At 40.0% G+C, this 21,323-nt stretch overlaps 1 protein-coding gene across 3 annotated transcripts in view; it reads left to right on the top strand.

Annotated features, from left to right (window-relative positions):
• Positions 1-21,323, top strand: part of Immp2l (inner mitochondrial membrane peptidase subunit 2) — an 859,529-nt gene that overhangs the window by 537,915 nt on the left and 300,291 nt on the right. For all 3 annotated transcript variants that reach the window (XM_057783283.1, XM_057783280.1, XM_057783281.1), the window contains exon 5: positions 3,825-3,890. In XM_057783283.1, coding sequence (XP_057639266.1) covers positions 3,825-3,890 — 66 coding nt within the window. The remainder of the gene's footprint in view (positions 1-3,824; positions 3,891-21,323) is intronic.

Genomic DNA, 21,323 nt, shown 5'->3' with positions numbered 1-21,323 from the left:
TTTGCTTTGAGTGTCTTTTTCCACCCTTTTCCCTTGAGGTGGTATCTTATCCTTGATGGTGAACTGTATTTCTACAATGCAGCACAAAAATGGATCCTGTTTCCTCATCCAGGGTTAGTGTATGTCTTTTTTATTGGAGAATCGATACCATTAATATTGAGTTATTAACTAACAGTGTTTACTTTTTCCTATTATTTTGATGTTATGGTATGGGTGATTGTTTATCATTCTTTTGATCTTTTTAATTACTTTTCTGAGATTGTGTGTTCTCTGTGTGTTTTGGAGTGTAGCTAACCTTCTCAGACTGAAGTCTTCCTTCAGTGCCAACTGTAGAGCTGGGTAGATAGAAGTTTCTTGAATTTGGTTTATCATGGAATATTTTTTCTTTCTACATTGATTGTAATTGATAGTTTGTTGGATATAGTAGTCTGGGCTGGCATCTGTGGTCTCTTAGAGTCTGTAGCACATCTGTTCAGGCCCTTCTGACTTTAGAGGCTCCATTGAGAAGTCAGGTATAATTCTAATAGGTCTGCGTTTGTATGTTACTCAGTCTTTTTCTCTTACAGCTGTAAGTATCCTTTCTTATTTCTGTACCTTTAGAATTTTGATTGCAATGTGTCTACTCTGGTCCCATATATTTGTTGTTCTGTTTGCTTTTGGGCCTTTATGAGAACCTCCTTTTGATTGGGGGAATTTACTTCTATGACTTTGTTAAAAAATGTTTTATTATCTTTGATCTGGGTTTCTTCTCATTTCTCTATATCTATTATTTATGGATTTGGTCTTTTCATAGTTTCCTAGATTTCCTGTATGCTTTGATCCTAGATTTTCAGACCTAACATTTTCTTTGATTGAGATATCCATTTCTTCTACCTATTTTCAAGACTTAAATTCTCTCTTCTGTGTCTTATAATCCATTGGTGAGGTTTAATTACTGAAGTTTTTGATTATATCCTAAGAAGTTTGTTTCCATTTTTATTTCACTTTGGCTTTTTTTTTTTTTTAGTGATTTTTATTTCTTTGCTAAGTTTTACTGTCATGTCTTGAAGTGTTTTCACTATTCCATTCTGCTGTTTTTATGGTCTTCTTTAGGGTGTTTACTTATGTGCTTTGGAGGTCCTCGAACATAGTCATAATCGTCATTTTCAAGTCCTTGTCTTGTGCATCAGCTACACTGCTTTTCCCCGAGATGACTGCAGCAGGGTTGCTGGCTTCCTGAATAGGCATATTGTCTTGATTACACGTTTGTGTTTTCTTTCGCGGGAATCCAGGTATCTAGAATTGTAATACGTGTAATAAATGTGTATATAATATATCAAAGTGTATGATGCTACCTAGTGTTGTCTTTGCTTGATGTCTGGCTGTTCTTTGCTTGCCCTTGATGCTAGGAAACTGTGGTGACTCTAGGGTCCCTGGCACAGAGTGTTCTTGTGAGTCAAGGGTTAGAGATGGATATAAGGAGAAGCTGAGACTGACAGTGGAGAAAAGTTAGGGGGATCCTGGGTCACACCAAGGGATGGGGTTTGTAATGGATTAATTAAAAATGCTGTGGGATCCCCAAGTGGCTGCAGTGGCAGAAATGCTGCAGGTTCCCAAGCGGTGGCAGCAGGCCATGTAGTGGCAGGCAACTGGCAGCAGGTCCCGAGAGCAGCCAGTCTTAGACAGGGACTGGTGCATGAGACCATGCCACAGGTATCCAAAGGCAGCTGGTCCCGGGCAGGGAGACACATGGTGGGCAAGAGACAGAGACACAGATAGGCATGCCATGCAGAGTGAGGTTGGATATTTATTTAGTAGGTTATGGAAGGGAAGGGGAGAAGAGAGAAGAACAGAGAGAGGGGCAGAGAGAGAGAGAGAGACAGACAGACAGGGATAGACAGAGAGAGAGAGACAGAGAGAAAGGGAGAGATGGAAAAGGAAGGAACTGGGGCTGGAAGCTGAAGATCAGCTTACCTCAGTGAAGGGGGAGGAGTGGGCGTGGCTTGTCTCTTAAAAAGACAGACCAGATCATTGTAGGGTTTTTAGGGAATCGAGGTGGGAGGAAGGAGGGGCTCCTGCAGGCCAGCTGCAGAAAGATTAAGAGCAGGTCTGGAGAGACTGGAATGAAAGAGGTGGATAGCCATTTTCTAGGTAGTCTTAAGTTGCCTTGTACAGAGAACCCAATTTCCATAGCTTGAAGGTAGCAGAACCCCACAAGTTAGATTTAGAATTGTCTGTTAATGACACTAAAGTTATAGAATACCAGTTACTCAGTTTGTTTAAAGAGACCAGTCAAAACTCTGATCCAATTTCCCTTCAAAATAAAGAATATTCATAACCATGTGAAAGCAATTACAACTGTTTTACATAATGTTATTTTCTCCGTAAGATGTATTATAGGATATAAATTGTATTGTAACTCCTTTAATTCAGAACACACTTACAATTTTTCTAATTCTATTTCTGTTTTTATACTTTTATTTTCCTTTTAAAAAGCATTTTAATTCAAAACATGAATTGGCATGAAAATATTTTATCTCTGGTTGATTTTCAAGTACACATTAAACGATTATTTATATGATATATGATCTGCTCCTTGAGTCTGTTAAATCTGGGGTTTAAGATGTTATCAGCAGGAGATTGTCCACATAAGATGGAGTTATCTGTCCATCGCTGCAGAAGAAATTTCCCCAGTACCTGGCAGCTTAAGTCGACATTGATGGTGCACATCTCCCGAGGGCAACGTAGGTGGGGGCATTGGCTCAGGGTTTCTCTAGAAAGGCAGTCAAACTGAGACTTAGGGTACAGCTTCACCAGGCTTGGCTGGCACTGAGGACAGGCTTCTGAGCACTGAAGGGACATTATTAGCAGGCGAGTTCTTCCCCTTGTGATCGTTTCTGCGGGGTTGTTCAGGACAGATGTGGCTGGCTGCAGAGTTGGAACAGAAGAGCTCAAGGTGAATGAGAAAGCATCTTCATAAGGAAATCTCCGAGTGCTCTATCCATCCTGTTCCCATACCCTCTTGACCTCTCAGATCAATCCTAGCCTAACGAGGAAAGAATCACTTGGGGTGCATATTCCAAGAGGGCTGGGGATTTATTTAAGCAGTGTGTCTTTGAGTAAAATTTTCTTATCACAAAGTAGATTAAAATAGAAAATATCTTTTAACTATATCAAAATCTATCAATTTCTTTTCACTGCCAGGAGCACTGTTTATCTCTCTGAATTCTATAATCATCAAATCGCTAAATGCCAATATGATTTAAAGGAATTCTCTACTTTGTTTTTTAAAAAGTATATCATTGTTTTCTGGATGATGCGCTTTTGATTTTAAAGTGATATAAACTTTACAGAATGTTATCGGTTAAAAGAAATGTCTGCTTTCTTACATACACATCCTTTGCTTGAATGTACTTGATTTTAATAACAACATACTTAATCATCTTAATCTCTTAATATCTAAGTTGTTTATTCATCTTGGTTTCTGTTTCACTTTTTCCAGGCTGGCCTGGAGGTTGCTGTATGTGGAAGGATCCTCCTCCTGCTGTCTCCACCTCTATCTACTAGGAATGGCAGACTGTACCAACTTTCTCTGTAGTTCCTCTGTGTTTTCCCATTTTGTTAAGTTATACTATGATTTCTTTATTCTCAGAGCTTTTAAAAAGCATAAGTATCTCAATAGTATCTCAGATCACTTGAAACCCGACTAAGGTTGATGCCATACCATGGGTGCTAAGAATTCTGCAATGGTTTTACTACAGCTGATTTTGTTGAACAATTGGTTTTTATCCCCTAAAATAATGGCAACAGAGCTGATTATATGACCTTATTTTTTTTAATCCTAGGTCTCCTAAAAACCCAGAACAGAAGATCATTAAGAGAGTGATTGCTCTTGAAGGCGACATTATAAGGTAGGTGCCTAGGCTACTGCATTTAACTTATAATCTAGTGCTTTTTGGTTTGTTTGTTTGTTTGTTTTTGTTTAGCAGAGACAGGGTTTCTTTGTGCAGCAGCCCTGGCTGTCCTGGAACTCCTTTTGTATACTAGACTAACCTCAAAGTCACAGCAGTTCATCCCCCTCCCCCCACAGTTGCTGGGATTAAAGGTGTGCGCCACCACCTTGTGGCTCACAGTCTTGTGTTTTAATTGGTTTTGGGTCATTATTTGAAATTAAAGTAGAAAATAGCTTGGGGTCTGGAACTAGGACAGACTTCACTTGGGTGTCTACTTCAGTGCACATGACTAACCATTTCAGGATGTAAGGTGTGTATGAAGGTACTGAGCATACATTGTCCTTAGATTATAAAACATAGGATAACTGTTAAGGCAGCATCAGCCACATGCTCTGGACATTCAGCCACTGCTTTCAGGTGCCAGCACTAGCACAGTTATTTTTAATATGGATATTTTTAATATCCATTTTAGAAAATTTGAAGAGCATTTCATTATTTTAAAATCTAAACGCGAAGATTGCCAGGACTCTTTCGTAGCCATTGAGGTAGAGACAAGGTGGATAGGAAGTAAAACTTGCACTTCTGGGTTCATAATGAGTGTTGAAACTGCAGACAGCACTGGAATAATCAAGAATTTGAGCAACAGATAGCAACTTCTTACTTATTGTACTTGCTAATATAAACGATATTTGAGGATAGACAAGAAAAATATTTCGATTGCCTATTTATGGCCAGGTGTACACAATAGAGCAGACAAGTGCTTTGAAAATAATATTCATGAAGTTTTCCGATCTTGTTTCTACCCAAAAGTTCCTCCTAAAAGTACCTGTGTTAATGATTTCACAAACAAGACAAGCGAAATGATAAGAGCCCCTGTCAGTTTCGAACAGAATTGAGATCGGCAGTTATGAAAAGATGGTCTGGGGATCCCTAGAGTCCCCAAGACCTATTTTGGGTTCTATGAGATCAAAACTACTTTTTTTCCTAACAAAAGATGTCTTTTGTCTCTCTTTTTAAACTGTAACCTGTTGTGTCTATAGGATGGAATTTTCCAGATGTGTGATATTGTGAAAGATAGGATAATAAAGCAGAGACCAGCCCAGTTATCCTCTAGTTCTCCAGACGTCAAAAACATTTACACTGACCTGCTCTTGCTCTTTTACCACTGAAACACACTGCAATTTTCATTAAAATATACTTGATACCATAATATTTACTGCTTATTGAATTCAACAATACTTTTTAAAATTATTCAATTATTTATACATGTACATAATGTCTTTCAATCAAACCTACCTCTGTTTTCTCGCCTATCCCTTGAACCACTTTTCCCTCCCAAAGCCATATCAAGGTTCTCTCTTTTTCTGTATTTTTTATAGTAAAATATGGTGGGAAGACCACTGTCAATAATAAGTGGGTTAGTAGGAAAGTGTTTTGTTTCCACTTCCTATAAAAATTGCATTATGGTCAAAGAACCTAGTGGCTTTCTTTTTCTTTTATCAAGAGTCATCCCAGGATTCTGATTTCCTTCAGAAACAGAGACAGGTATATAATCAGAAAACTCCTCACTCCAGGTAGAAGTATCCAAGCACACCTTTATTGTCTGGAGACTGTGTGAGTGTGATGTGGTCTCATTAAAGAATGAGTCAGCACCCTTGAAAACATTGTGTTCAGTGAGTGAAATGAGTCACAACAGACTACAAATTATATGGTTCTGTTTCTGCAAAATTCCCAGAATAGGTAAATGCACAAAACACAGGTTAACATCCCACAGGCGTGGAAGAGGGTCATAGAGGGACTTTTAATGGGTACAGGGTCATTTACTTGTTTTTTTTTTGTTTGTTTTTTTTATATTTATTTATTTATTATGTATACAATATTCTGTCTGTATGTATGCCCGCAGGCCAGAAGAGGGCACCAGACCCCATTACAGATGGTTATGAGCCACCATGTGGTTGCTGGGAATTGAACTCAGGACCTTTGGAAGAGCAGGCAATGCTCTTAACCTCTGAGCCATCTCTCCAGCCCCTCATTTACTTGTTTTTAAGGGGTACAAAAATGTCCTTAAATGTATTGTGGTGACAGTCCTACAGTTGGGTATGAAAAATTATTGATCTGTACATTTTAAGTGGGTAGATTGTATGTTATGTGAACTATAGCTCAATAAAATTAGTCTTATAAAACAAGACACAAATCAAACACAATTTATTCATGTAAAGTAATCTAACAAAATTAGTAATTTTAGTGAATCAGGGTTTTTTTTTTTTTTCATTATAACCCAAAGTGAACTTTGCCATTTCTCATCATCAGTCACTAGCTGGTTAGTCAGCAATGTGAGATCACAGAAGTCTGCACAAGATGAAACTCCACTGCAGACCCGAGGAGATGTGAAGCATTATTCTCCTCTCTCAGTGCATCTGTATTGGGTTCATACAGCAGAGGCATACCCAGAGCCAGAGGCAGGCAGCTGGGCCAGGGTTGGGCTCACCTTCTTCCTGTATACTGTTGAAACCCAAGCAGATGAAGCCTGCAAAGGGATGCCAGCGTCTGTGTCCCCATTGTCCCCCTTTCAGGGCCTCAGTCATGGAGACGGAGTGACTGAAAAGAAGAAAGGACATAGAGTCAAGATATTTCCAATGTAAAGTCTTTTTGTTGATTAATTAGAAAAATAGTTATTCTAATTGCTTAGTGTCTTTGAAGGGGAAAAAGAGCATTCTTTCTCTTTGACACCTTGGCACCTAATTGCCCTAGGCTTCCTGGCTTTGAGTTAGTGTGATCCTTCAGTGCTCTCGAACACTATTGAAAAGTGTTAAGGGGACAGACAATTAGATAACCAAACATCCCCTTATAAACTTACTTATTTTTGTTTGTGATTCTTTCTTGCAATTCCATGTAAGAAAAAAATTAGGAAGATGCTGCCTATCAGCCACAAGGGGTCATTAGCCTGACATTGCCCTCCCTCCTGACAAGGGAGGAGTTCCTTTGTGGGGCAGCTTTCCTGGTCCTGTTTTCCCATGGATATTAATGAATTTCCTAGGAGGCAAGCTAAAATCAAGTGTGAATTTTCAATATTTGCTTTCTTGGAAAGAATTTGATATTTCTTAAGGAGAGAGAGAAAAAACTTCCTATATCTGAAGTACAGCTCTAGGCTGTATACGGTAGATGGACTGCTGGTCTACCTACTGATCTGTTGCGTTTGGGGTTAAGTGTCCTTCCCTGGTGTGGCTCCCATGGCTCAGGAGACCAAGTGACCTGGAAAGCATCCTATAGTTAAAAGGGACTCATAGGAATGATGGGTACCAAGAGGGCCACAGAGTAGAGCACTGCAGGTAGCAATCACTTAGCATCGCCTTTTCAAGTCTCAGTTCACTGAAACCGAAATCTGTTCTCTTCAGTAGTGGCTTTTACTCTGCTTCCTAAGCAAGATTAATTTTTAGAAGTTTTGTTTTTAATTATAGAAATAGTTTGGCTCTCTTGAATTGCTATGAAGAACACCCTTGTTCATAAATGCTGTTAAATTTTGTAGGCTAAATAGGATGAAATGGAAATATCAGTTATAAAAATTTGGGATTGGGGTTATTGTTGGTTTTAGTTATAATTTCCTTCATAGAAAGCTTTTTTGAATTTTTATTTTAAGAGATGTTACAAATATAAATAAGTCATACACCAAAATTAACTAGTCCCAAAGAATATACAGAAAGTTTTATAATATTTATATTTGTCAAACTACTCAAAATATGCTTCTCAGAGGGAATTTATTTAAAAGTTAAAGAAATGTGGACTTTAGTTTTAATTTCAGAAGTTTAAACACCTAAATACTTTTTGGGGGGTTTGAGACAGGGTTTCTCCATGTAATAGATCTGGCAGTACTCAGCAGACCAGGCTGACCTTGAACTGATAGAGCTCCACCTGCCTCTACCTGCCAAGTGCTGGGATTACAGGCACACGCCTTTAATCTACTTGCGCCTGATGAACACGTGGGGGTAAGAACGGAGGAGTAGTAGAAGTGAAAAGAGGTGGAGTTGAGGTAAAGTAGTCCCTGAAAACTTCCCTAAAATTTGGAAATTAAGGGAAGGAGACATTGAAGGAAAGATAATCAAGTCAAAGAAAGAGCCAATGCACACCTGAAATAGAGACAGACTGCATGAGAATTTGGGGTCTTGCAAGAAGCTAGCACAAGGTAGAAGGTAGGAAGTTGACGCGACAGATAAGTTCTTAGAGGTTTGTAGAGCTTTGTGGGCCCAGGCAAGGACTTCAGATTTATTTCAGTTGATGGCCAGCCAAGTGAAGGATTGTTGTCTGCTGTATGCAAAAAGGGTAAACAGCAACAGCGTGGCTCTGCCACCCCAAGAGCGGTCTCTCTCAGCAAAGTGCAGTCAAGCTGCTCAGGAGAATAGTTAAGTGCCTTTCTTCACGGCATGCATGCTGACTACTTTGATTTATTTCCAGTGACCCAGATAAAAGCAGTCACATTATTTATAATCCACTGATTATGATTTATATTGACAAAATAAAATATAGAGTTCGAAGTATTTGTTCAGTGAGTTCTGCCAATACCTAAGATTGGAAATGAGACGTTGAAGGGTCTGGATTTTGTGACGTAATGTCAGTATTGGTTAAAATCACAAGGTGACTCTCTTGAGTCTCTGAAGCTCTTAGGTGAAAACTTGTTTTCATAGTGTTGACCCTACTGTGTATGCTTATCCATAACAGTAACAATGAGAAGCTAATGAAAGTCCTATTTAGCCATACTCATTAGTTCCACCATAGCTGTTTGCTTTCAATGTTAATTTGTTATGACTCTTACAGAAGCACTATTGTAGAAAACCATAAGATGAGGAAAACTACCCCCCCCCCAAGTATAGGACATCAACGTGAGTCAGCCACAGTTGAAATGTTGGAAGTATCAACTCTGCCTGTAGGGACAACTACGTCTGTTTCACAGATCTCAGGCCAGTCAACAGAGAGGCCTTGTATCATGTACTCTTTTCTAGAATCTGCAGTTCCATATAGTTAGCAATGTCACTGTAGTAAGTATCTGGATTCTTCTTAGTCCCCATGGACAGGCTAACCACAGTTTATCACTTGAACCATGCCACTCTGCAGAGGGAAAGAGGTAAGTACTATTTATGCTTGCGATCATAACTGTAAGCCAGAGCTGCCAGTGTGGACTGCAGCAAGCATAGGTCTGATGAGTGCAATGTAATCTCCTGTATCGTCCACTTCATATACTTTTATTTTATGCTGCTCCTGGCCTTTCTTCTTCAGATGAATCTTAAAAAGTGTCGCCAGAGTGAAATAAGTTCCAGGCCCCAGGAAGAAGCAAGGTGGAGGGGGCTGGGTCCTGCCCATACCACAGGACCCAGGATATTCTGCTCAAGTTTCCAGTGCTAGACTGTCTCAAAACTGAATTGACATTGCAGAGCCGTTGGAGGCAGGCAATCATGGGCCTTTTTTCATTGAAAACATTTACATAATAATTGCTTTCCCAGTCGAAAGACTATATTAGAAAACATCCAAACACCCTCATTTATTAAAAATAACTCTGGTATTAGCAAAATAAAAATCCATTGAATCACTCGAAATTAAACGCTTAAAAGCTGTTGATTTTAAATGGACTGCTGAAGATGTGGAAATCAATGTTGGCCTATCACGGATTGTTGAGTCACCCTGTATTCCAGCAAATGGTTAAGCATTCTTAGAAAAAAAGCAGAACCAAATTGAATTTTCCTCAGTAAAACTACATGATGCTTTTTAAATAACATCTTTGTGGTTGGTATACCAGCTCAGACTAATAGAGCCCCAATGTGTCTGCATGGCTGTCCTTGAAGAGCATCCGTTGGTTTTGGGATTTTTCTGTCAATGTGGAATCAGAGATGCTTTCTGTCCATAAAGGAAGGCCATATGAAAAGAAGCCTGTGTTCAGGACTCTGGTAAAGACTGGTGGGTGAAATGTCTCGGAGCACACAAGCTAATAGATTTACAGTTCTCAAATGGGGTCAGAGTAAGTGGTTACTGACAGAACAGAGGTTATGTGTACCCTGTCCTTATTCATTGGTAACCTGAACAGAAGGTTTTCAGAAAACCCAAAGATCCTTTAGCTTGGTTGAGTTTGTTCCACGAACTTTCCTGCATCTTAATGGCATTGCACATTCTAACTTAATGCTGTTTTCTGACCAGTGATGCTACTGGACGATAAGGATTTGAGCACCTAAATTAAATATCTTGGATTTTAGTTAACATAGTACTGAAATTATCACTGCAGTGTAGAATTCTTGCTTACTAAAGAGTTACAAGTTTTTGACAGTCCTTGCCTTTGTAGAGTTATAAATGTAGGAGATTATTTATTTGATGTTGTTGAATACGCATAAAATGAAGTTGCTAATAAAAAAGATAATGTTTTAGCAATTGACACTTCTTTCTGATAATGAGGGTGGCTTTTTACCATGTTGGTCTTAATTTTTATCAAGGTAAATAACTTTTTAAAATGCCACTTCTTAATCTCAAAAGCATTCCTGCAATCAATTTAGCAATACAAGGATTATTTTAGATAGTTGAATGTTGCCCTTAGAGGATGTGACACTTACTGAGAGTCCATGAACCTTTTAGATTTATTTGCCTTTTCCTCTCATGGTGGCACTTATTACCGTGGTGGTCCGCCACCTTCCCTGCCAGTGGTTTCCCTAAAAGGTTTTGTATTCTAACATCTCCTGTCTCTTAAGCAGAATTCTTTCTTAGGAAAAAAAAAATCTTCATTTTTATTCATTCTTGCAGAGCTGCCTGCTTATTCATTCAGTGTGGAAGAGAGGCTATGGGCATATGCAATGGATTCCGACTATCTCGATTTAGATTTCAGAAGTGCCTCTTACTATGTTACCTTGACAAATTACCTAGTCCTCCAAAACTAATTTTTCTCATCTGTAAACTTGACATTGTCAAACATATACTCCACAGAGCTTCTTCAAAAATCACATGAAACAACTGATATAACGTGGTTGTACAATGCCCAGGACCTGCTGTGTGTTTTTGCATACCAGATTGTAGCTGGAGTTGTGATTTTTATTGTTCTTTAATGATTGCTTTGTATTTACAGTTTTCCAGATGCTACTGAGTTTCAGGGTTGGCTAGAAAGGCTCAAGCTTATAGGTAATGCTTACCCTTTATAAGGTTTATAGCAAAACAACAATGGCTACAGTATCACAAGATAATCGTTACTAGGGAGATGTGCTAAAGCTTCTGGAGATTGTGTGTATATGTGTGTGTGTGTGTGTGAGAGAGAGAGACAGAGACAGAGAGACACAGAGAGAGAGAGAGACAGACAGACAGACAAACAGACAGAGAGGAGGGGTGGTATCTGGTGGGCCTAAGGAGCTGGGCTATGTTGGTGAAAACTGGTAGAAGTAGAAAGTGAGGAAAGATCTTAGTTTCCTTCTTAATTGCAAAATATTACATGATTGTTATGGAATGTTCAGATACTCCTAGAACATATGAGACAATGAGAACTTCCTCTTTTTGCCTATCCATGATCATGCTCCTAGACATATATATCTCTATATATACATACATATAGATACAGATCTATAAATATAGATATATCTGTTATCTATCTTTCTAATCTACATCTCATAGAAGGAACTCGAAAGCATGAGGAAGGCAGTTGCAGTATAGCTTCTTTTCTCAAACATTCTGCAGACACTTGAGATTTTCTTTAAGAACTTACATTTTCCATGTGTGGGTTCCACTAGCACATCTGTGTTGCTGCATTACACTAGCGCATCTCACATGACAAATTCTGTAATTACTTATTAAATAATGATCCTAGGAGTAACATACATAAAGTATCTATGGATACACTATGGGGCCACAGCGGTATGAAATCTAGATAAACTACTCACAGAAATTCAAGATAGACTGCTCATAGAAACAAAAATGAAAATGAATATTGAATAACCTCCTCATACTGCTCCCATTCACTCACAGTTTTGCATTACAGACATCATGTCCTTTTTTTTTGGCTGTTTGTGACAGGATGTGTCTGAAGTGTTTCAGAGAGGAACTATAGTGGCTCAACTTACATAGGAAACACTTCTCCAACATGGAGTCTAAAATGATCTGGTTTGGTGAGACCCTCATTCACACGTCCTTGGTGATCTTTAAGACATAGTGACCAGTTTCTGACTGTAGATACTTTTTGTGGGCATCCTTTTACATCTCTCAGATTGGTGCTGGTGTGCCACTCCTTGTCCACCAATTTGGGCATGTAATGCGAAGGGCTCTGTGGAGTGTGATGTTCACTAGCAGACCCAGAGGTGTTACCATTAACATTTGAGCTTCTTTACTGTTGATCCAATCACATTCTTAGGAGTAGGCCATTCTGAAGATATGAAATCCATGTCAAATAGAAATACTGTTTTGAAATAGAGAATACTAACTTTTGTGCACTCCTTTGAACTAAATATTGATTTTTATTTTTCTTCTACCCACAGTAACGTAAGCTGTCAAATATTTTGAAAAGACATATAAGTGTAATTATCACCGTAGGATGCTCCATAGATTGCCTTTAAAAATACCTTCTTGAAACAAAACTTAAGAAAAATATTTCATCCTGAATAGCAGCTGAGGGAGAGCCAGCACTTCGGACCTGGACAACTCCTGTTAATATTATTCAAGTTTACCATTGACTGCTGTTCCTCTTTTGAAATGTTTAGAGCAACATTCAGAAACCTGGAAAACAATGTGAATTTTCTTATTTGTATAGGCATTAGGCAGGACCATAGACTTATCTGGCAGCCTTGAGGGAAAGGAGCCACAACACCACACAGTACAGTGTGGCTGTCTCAGAGAAAGCTGCATGCGGACAGGATGGACTGATTTCTGAAACAGGGAGAGGGGCAGCCTAGGGTCTGTGCTCTAATAGCTTAGAGACAGGCATAGAGGAATGGAAGCAAGTAGAAGGTCTAAGAGCAAATCCACACACATACACTCAACTGATCTCTGAGGAGAGTGCCAAGAAGACCCAATAGGAAAGAACACTGTCGTTAATAAATGATAAATCTGCAGAACATTGAAGCTGGATCTTTAGCTCACACTGTATTCAAAGGTCAACTCATGACGGCTTAAATTCAACAATAAATACAACTTGTAGTTATGCACAGTGGGAAAGCTTTATGACGTTAGTGGTAGCAGTGATGGTATAAATATGATGACACAATTCCTGAACAAGAAAAGAGAAAGAATCACTTCAAACTTCCTCCACTTTCTTATCTTTATAGCAATGATCAGCATACTTTTTATGAAAAGCCTTTTATTAAATACTCTCAGCTCTATAAGCCATGCTATCTAGAAAACATATTGAACTCTGGTACCATATCAAGAAAGGTTATATGAAGAGACATTTCCTATAAAATACTATTTCTGGAAATACATTTCGATCTACGTTTCGCCTATGAGCTACAGTTTGCTGACCCTTAGTCGATGTGGTTGACTTTTGTTTCTTTAACTCTATCAATAGGAAGTATGAAACACGCATCTAATTTTAGTCAACATTTTAGAGGAAAATCATGCATCCGTTGTTGTTACAAGGGCTGAGGCAGAGGGAGTGTTGATTGTTGAAATGCTAGCAGCCGTGTGAGCACACATGGACATAGGAGACCCTTGATCTGAGCTGGGCCAGAAGAGTTAAGCTTCAAGAGATCCCCCAGGGCACTTGAAATTGGATAGTCATAGGCTCAGAAAAGAGGATATTAAACTTCTCTGCCCACCAAAATCAGTAGATCTGCAGATGGGCAACCTATGCTGTCTTTACTGTCGGCCCCTCTAAGCTCTGTAGCATCAGAATGACAGATATCTTTTGGCTATTGTTTTAGCACAGTCTGTCAATGCAGGGCCAACCCAGCAGTATAGAAAGAGTTATTTCTTTAAAGTAACATAACTCCTCAGTTTATATACTGTTAGGGAAAACATTCTGATGTGGTCTAGCTTACTGGGAAAGAATGCCTGTGTATATAATAATGTCTTAGTCTTGGGTAATAGTGACTCCTGGGTTCTAACTGTTCATTCTGGGTTTTTTTTTTGTTGTTGTTGTTGGTTTTTGTTTTTTGTTTTTTGAGACAGGGTTTTTCTATAGCTTCAGAGCCTTTCCTGGAACTAGCTCTTTTTCACAGAGAGCCGCCTGCCTCTGCCTCCTGAGTGCTGGGATTAAAGGCATGCACCACCACCGCTTCTAAGTATTCATTCTGAAATCAAGCATATGTGTGCTGTTTTGTGAAATCAGAAAATATCTGTTGATGGAACTATTAATTATAAAGTATCCATTAAGACAAGAGTGCCCTAGTTTTCTCCTTTAGAGTGATGCTGTATCAGAGTCTCAGTATTTCTCACAGAAAAAAAAACTAATGTAAGATTTTGACATTAAGCATCCTGGTGGTTGTGATTCAAATGAGAATTTGAGAGAAAAGGATTGATTTTTTTTGGTATTAAGAGACTGACAGTTGTTAGTATTTTATTCCAGACGAGTAAATTGTATATTTGAGGTACGCTAACCAGCAAGTCATTAGCTTTGTGCTCCACTGCAGGACACCTGGGAACCAGGGAGTTTTTCTACTCTGTTTATTACACAAATAAATTTTCCTCCCTGATCCCGCTGCAGTCCGTGATTTTAATATGCAGCTGGGGCCAGCAGTAGTAAATGCTCAGTCCTCTCCTGCTTCACCTCTTGGCGCTCCGAGACTTCCAAAGAGCATTTCTGGAGTCTCGATTTCAATTTTACACACATCAAAAAGTAAATGACTATTTAATCTTTTGCTATAACATGAAGAGGAGAAGTAATACAGACTGGAATGGAGTTTAGTAGGATGGAAAGCCAAAACTGAAAGATTTTCTATTTGAGATGAAAGTATAATGAGCAGCAAGCTTTACCAAAGCATGGGGTACGACAATAGAGGGGAAAGAATGAGCAGATTAGAAGCTGGTGTGTGCAGGGGAAAGTAAGGTGACCTTTAATGGAATTCTGGGGCTGTCTTTGGGGGATTATGTAAATTAAGCTCCAATTCTGAATCGGATAGGATACAACTATCATTAAAATCAAGAGAATGCTTGCTGCATGATGGAAATGGAAATGAACCCGAAATTGATGTTTCAGCCCCAGTATCCTCTCATGGCTTTCAAAAAATAATGCTTTTCTTTCTTATTAAAACCTGTACTGTTCTTAGCAACAAAGCAGAAGGAAAGGAGGGAAGATGGTGGAATTTCTCCCCACAGTGTGCGAAGTGTCCCTGTCTTCTGTGTCTAAGCCCTGGAAGGCTACAACTCTTTTATTGTGTTTGTATTTGAATGTTCTCATTATCAGTAAGAATAAACAATGTGTGCTTACGAACCTCACATTTCCTTTTCTGTGCATCTCCAAAGATGGTATTTAATGTTTTCTCATCAGTCTTAATATTATTTTAATTCTTTGTCAATAGATTAAGTATACTTCTAGTTTATGATTTGCTTGTAGATTTATTAATTCTTAGGATTATTTAAAGGAGTGAGGTGTATAAGCTTTTTTTAAAAATTATTCAGTCTCACTTTCCCAAGTTTTAGATCTATGGAGTAGATTTTATAAATTTTGAAAAATTTGGCATAAATTTTGTACCTCCACCTACTAGCTTTATTAGTAAGTAGATGCTTAGCTGTTGATTTTTACAAACATAATGAAGTAGGAGTACCCTATATGTTTTGTACCATTGTTTTTTCAATATTTTAAATTTAGAAAGTACTAGAAAAACATTGGAGAAGATCGTTCATATTCTATGGTATATGCTAATTATCAGGTAGAGGTTATTGTTCTTGTAAACCTTTTCTCACAGTGTGGTCCCAGCCTAAGTGTCGGTGTCCCCTGGGAGCTTGTTGGAGATATGCGACTCTCACTCTCCCTGTGCAATGTGATACTCTGGACATGGCGTCCAGCAAGCCCTCTAGGTTCTTAGGTGCAATGGAACCTGTTGTCTTACTCTGGTATTGTCTCTCATTGACTCATTGTGAGCTGGGTATGTAGCCTCTCTTGGCTTTGGTGTGGTCAGTAGAGATGGTGATACCCTTCCTACAGGATAAATGTCACTGTCTTAGACCACAAGTCTCAGTATCATCTCCAGATTCACTGTGACACTGTCTTGCTTTCTTTTTGTTTTTTTCAAGACAAGATTTCTTATAGCTTTGGGGTCTGTCCTGGGACTCATTCTGTAAACCAGGTCTGTCTCTGCCTCCCGAGTGTTGGGATTAAAGGTGTGTACCACCACTGCCTGGCCCGTTCCTTTCTTATCTTAAACTCCCAGTACTGACTTTGGGGTCAGAGGTGTGGCAGGGAACCACACACGATGTGTCAGGTCTTCTGAGGCTAATGGAAAGAGAAAAGTGTTAGATCTTCACCAGGGCTTCCCATTCCACTCTTAGCTGTTCGGGAGATGGCTAGGTCAGTCACTTTGTAATTTCTGTATTCTCTGTGACCTCAGAGTTTAAGAAAGTGGAAAGCAGTTAAACATTTAATGATTTGGGGACTGAATGATTTTAAATATGCCTCTCAGTTCATTAGTTCTTTGATAGTTGACTACTCTGCAGAGAAAGGGGAACTGGGCAATACCCACAGCAGGTGGGACTAGCACCAGGAAGGGTGTGTCTGCATTCCAGGATGGAGGAGTGGGAGGTTCCTGTTAGGGATTTGCTACTCTGAGGCTTCTTGGGCAAAGTCAACGGGCAGCTGAGGAGAGTAAGCAGCATAGTGGGTTACTAGTCTTGCTTCTTCTCCAGCTGCTGTGGCTGCATTCTAATGGACCCCCCGAACCCTTGCCAACCCATCACTGTTCTTCCACAAGAAGGGCCATTTCAATGTTCGTCTCATTATGGCATGTGCATTCTTTAGCCTAATGGGATCCCGTTTAGCACAAACGAACATCTTTACAGCCATGACCTCCTCGCTGCGCCCTAGCCATTTCAGCAGTGTGTGGTTTCCTGGCAGCTGCCTGCCTTCTTGGGCACCACTGTTTTTGCAGGAAACCACCTTCCTTTTGTCCTGCTCTGCGTTTGTTTTGTATGACCAGCTCCTACTCAGCAGTTCTATTTCTAGGAATATGTCCAGCAGATGCACCAGCATGTGACTTCGGAGAAGAGTGTGAGGGAGCCCATCCCTGCATGACTTAGAACAGCAGAGACTGAGAACCTTCTATATGGATGGCGGCACAGCTAAGGACGTTGGTTAAGTAGGAGAGAATGCTCTGATATAATTTTTTTTTTTTAAAAAGTGTTCTCTGTGTGCATCTGTATAAGCAAACTCTCTAGTTACCACAGTGTATCAGACTGCCCATTGCTTCCTCCCCTGTCGTTTCTCCAGGACTTCAGTCCAACTTTCTTTTGCTGCCAAAACGAGTCAGTAACTACGAGTAATTTATATTAGTTATTGAGTCACTTTTGCCTTTAGAGGCCATTGGAAAGTCTGAAGTGTGAGGGACGATTTTCACTGTGCACCCTTTACTCTGTGTTTAGCTTCTCATTAACTTATACGTGCGTTCACACTCCTGTGCAGGGGCACACACGTGTGTGTAAGTGTAGGAAGAAATACATAGGTGAGGCATGCCTACATGTCTATAAACTAAATATGTATCTATCAGTTCAGTTTTTGCTTTATTAAAATCCTCGTATGTGTGGTGTGTGAGCAGGCGCATGTGTGCCATGGCGAGCATCTGAAGGAGAAAGGACAAGTCTGATGTCAGTCTCCTCTCCAGCCTTGTTTGAGAAAGTCTGTATTGTTTTCTACTAGGTTAGCTAGCTCGTGAGCTCTGGACAGTACTCCTGTCCTTCCCTACCATCTCACTAGAAGAGTGTTAGGATACATGTCTGGCTATATGTAGGTTTTGGTGGTGGAAACTCAAGTTGTCATGCCTGCACAGTTCCTTACCCACAGAGCCATCTCCCCATCCCCAGGCATTGCTTTTCAAGACCTTTTGCAGTTAGATTTAGGTTCTTCTGTGCAACTGCAGCATGTAGGGCATGCCCTCTTAGAGCCCTTGCTATTGAGAGTTTGCAGCTTTTTATTTACGTATATTAAAGAGGTTTTACTATTGTTTAATTTGAAATATTTTCATTGCTAATAAGAGTAAGTTGTGTATATACTCACTAACCTTTTTTTCTATGAATTATCTGTTCCATAATTATTCATTTTAAAAAACTAGTCAATGTTAGTCAATGTTTTATATAGTATGTTTGTAGACAACACACACTCATTGTGTGCTATAACTCTATTCTTTAAAGTTATTCATATTTCATGGGCTAGAGAAATGGCTTAGTTATTACTAGCTTGTACTGCTCTTACAGAAGACCCGAGTGACTCCCAACATTCACAAAGTGGCTATCAACCACTGTTGCTCCAAAAGAAGAGAATCTGATGCCTCTCTCCTCTGCAGTGACACACACACACACACACCACAGTTAAAAATAAATCTTTAAATATACTTTCACGCTTACTGTTTATACTCATATTTTAGCTTCTGTGTAGCAGATTCTTTGCCATCCCCTCCATCTAACAAGATCCTGTGTCCTCACCCTTACTGAACTAAGACTAGGGCCAGAGTAATTTATTGAACATGCCATATGCAATGCATGTAATTGGAGCAGAGCTGGCTATACAGCCCTCTTGCTACCTATGAGCTCTCTGTGGCAAGGGGGTACAGTGCAGTTTTTGAGCCAAGTGCAATCCTGCCTAAGAAATCTATCATGTTGAGAAGTTTAGCATATTTGTCCAATTTAATGACTGTAGATAGCTCTGTGCAGTATTTATAAAACTTTAATCCCAAATATCACTCTGTGAAACATCTCTACTTATTTTGGAAATATTTCAACTTAGTCCAATTAGTAGCAATCCCAAGCCCTTATCTTTAAAAATGTAAACTCTCTAATTTGCTGAGCATTAGTTCTTCCGTGGCTGAAGGTTAAGGAAAGCAAGCATTGGAGAACAGAGTCTGCGCCATCTGTTTCCCTTTTCTCTCCAGCAGTTCAAGTGCTGCGGGGATTGTTCCTGTGCAGCAAAGGGAAGCAGATACGCTGGGTTAGTATTGAAGAGGCCCCCGGTTGCCAGTTTCCGCTCACTTTCCCCCTGAGAGTGAACAGCCAGTGCTGGTGACTTGCAGGGCATGGGTGTAGTTTCCCACTCTATTCTGTGTACACCAGGAGTTACTTGGGCTCTGTTCCCCCCACTACCCCCACCCCAGGCCTAAGCTGTCAAGATTTAGTAGTCTCCAGGGAGATGGAATAGAAGCATGATGAAACTATGGGATGGATCGATCTTAAGACCTTCAGGGTGACATATATTATTTCCCAGTCATGTGTTTTTGTCCTAAACAAGTCACGTAGTTGAACTTGTGGTTAGCTTGGATGGCATATGCAATCTTCCCTCTAAGACAGAAGGTAAACATGTGAGCAGTCAGTGGGCTCTACTTTCCTTTAGAGTTGTCTTGAAGAGGAATTGGTTTTGCTCCTTCACAAATGCGCACACACAACAGATAATAGCGAGCAGCTGCCTGCAGCACAGGAACACCTTGCTTCTCAGCTGTGTTTCCAGACCCTTATGGGTCAGCGAATGTGGAGGCCGCAAATGCTTAATTGTAAAAGATTTATGAGCGTTCTGAACCAGAAATTAAGACGCAACTAAATCCAGAAAGAACCTGAGATCCCCCCCCCCCCCCCCGCCGTGTATTGTTCGCTTTTACTGCAGCCTTGTCAGGAGCCATTTCCCCCCAAAATTATTGCAGGGACCATTGCTTTGGGGAGTTTGCAGAGAGCCCCACACCCTAACGGTATTTAGAACTGTTTTATTGGCAGAGCCTATCCCACACCCAATTATCTGATTAACAGAGAGTTACCTGTTAGCGGAACCCGCCTCACATTCCAACTATCTAGAGAACTAGGTATGTCAAATTGTGACTTCCTGACCTATTGTAACCTCCTGGCCAACGACCTCATGACCGGCTTGGACCATCGCGGCAAGATCCCTTCCTGCCTCTGCCCCCATCCCAACCCAAATTCCTCATCCAGGGGCTATATAAACCACAACCATGACGCTAATAAACGGAGGCTTTGACAAGAACTCTGCTTGGCCTCCTTCCTCTCTCTTGCCCATGTCTTTCAGGTAGCGCCTCTCTGGGACCCTGGAATAACTGACCAGCCAGGCGGGTTACAATCCCTAGACTAACTGAACCGCCAAGGCAGTCTACACAGCCTGGTTCTGAACACACAACATGTGCACTTTGTACTACACATGCTGTTACACTGTGCAACACTAAGGAATACTGTCTTGAACATTCCCTGCCCCTGTGTTGATGTGGGGTTTTGAATGGGGCGGAGCATTTCTTAGCTCTTGGTAGGCTTAACTTGGGAGGTGGGGTGTCAGAACAGACCTCTCCCCGGCCTCCACCCCTGCATTCTGCCAGCCAGTGGCTTGTCTCATACCTAAGAAGAATAAGGAGATATGAATGAGGAATGAGCAGAGTGAGGGATTCTTGGGAATGGAATGGGCTTCGATGAGGAATACCACCATGTTCCTTGTTGATAGGCTGGGGTTTTTTTTCCTTAATTATTGATTTAGTTGTTGATTTAAATTTCATACAAAGAAAACCATTAAGTGAGGTTTGGCTTGAAGTTAGGAAACTTTCTAACAATTTCTGAAATGCACTAAAATAATGTTTTTGCCAGTTTATGCTATGTATGTATGTGAATCATGGTTATATAAAAAGAAAATACTGACGCATCCTGAAAACACTGAGGCGGTTCTGTGTCCTGTAGTATAAATGCTCAGCTGAGATTTAATTCTTTATGTAGAAATATTTGTGTAAAAAATATAAAGGCAAATAAGTGGTAAACATATATGTATACCAAAGAATGGTTTTAAAATGAATTTTCTTATGCTCTGTTATCGATAAATCTTTGGACTGTATACCTCTTTTATACTCCTGTATACCCAGCATTGAAGGAAAAGGGTTACAAGGAGTAAAGTTCTGGAAGCTCCTAAGAAAGGGAAGAGAACCTAGGTCAGAGAACTCAGTTGCAAGGCCCTAAAGAATATTGTTTTCCTTTGCATTGGTCAAGTTGACGGAGCCGCAGAGAAACCCTGGAGGAGAGGATCTTAGAATCGGGTTAGTGTGAATCTGCGTAGGTAGCTGCTGAGCCTACATCACTTTGTTGTATTTTTAGCCTCCAGGATATATTGTCTGCTTTTGATTGTTGTCATGATTTCAGATTTTTGTTAGCACAGATACATATCATTATTCAGTCATACATGTTTACATGTGTAATGACAGAGGGCAACAGTGGCTTCACAGGTGCCGATCATAGTGGGTGTTGTTACCATGTTTATCTCAATCCTTC

Source organism: Chionomys nivalis, chromosome 10, assembly GCF_950005125.1.
Source record: "Chionomys nivalis chromosome 10, mChiNiv1.1, whole genome shotgun sequence".
In the NCBI taxonomy this organism is placed as follows: Eukaryota; Metazoa; Chordata; class Mammalia; order Rodentia; family Cricetidae; genus Chionomys; species Chionomys nivalis.
Note: the sequence above shows the minus strand (reverse complement) of the source record. Positions and strands in the feature narration are given on the sequence as shown.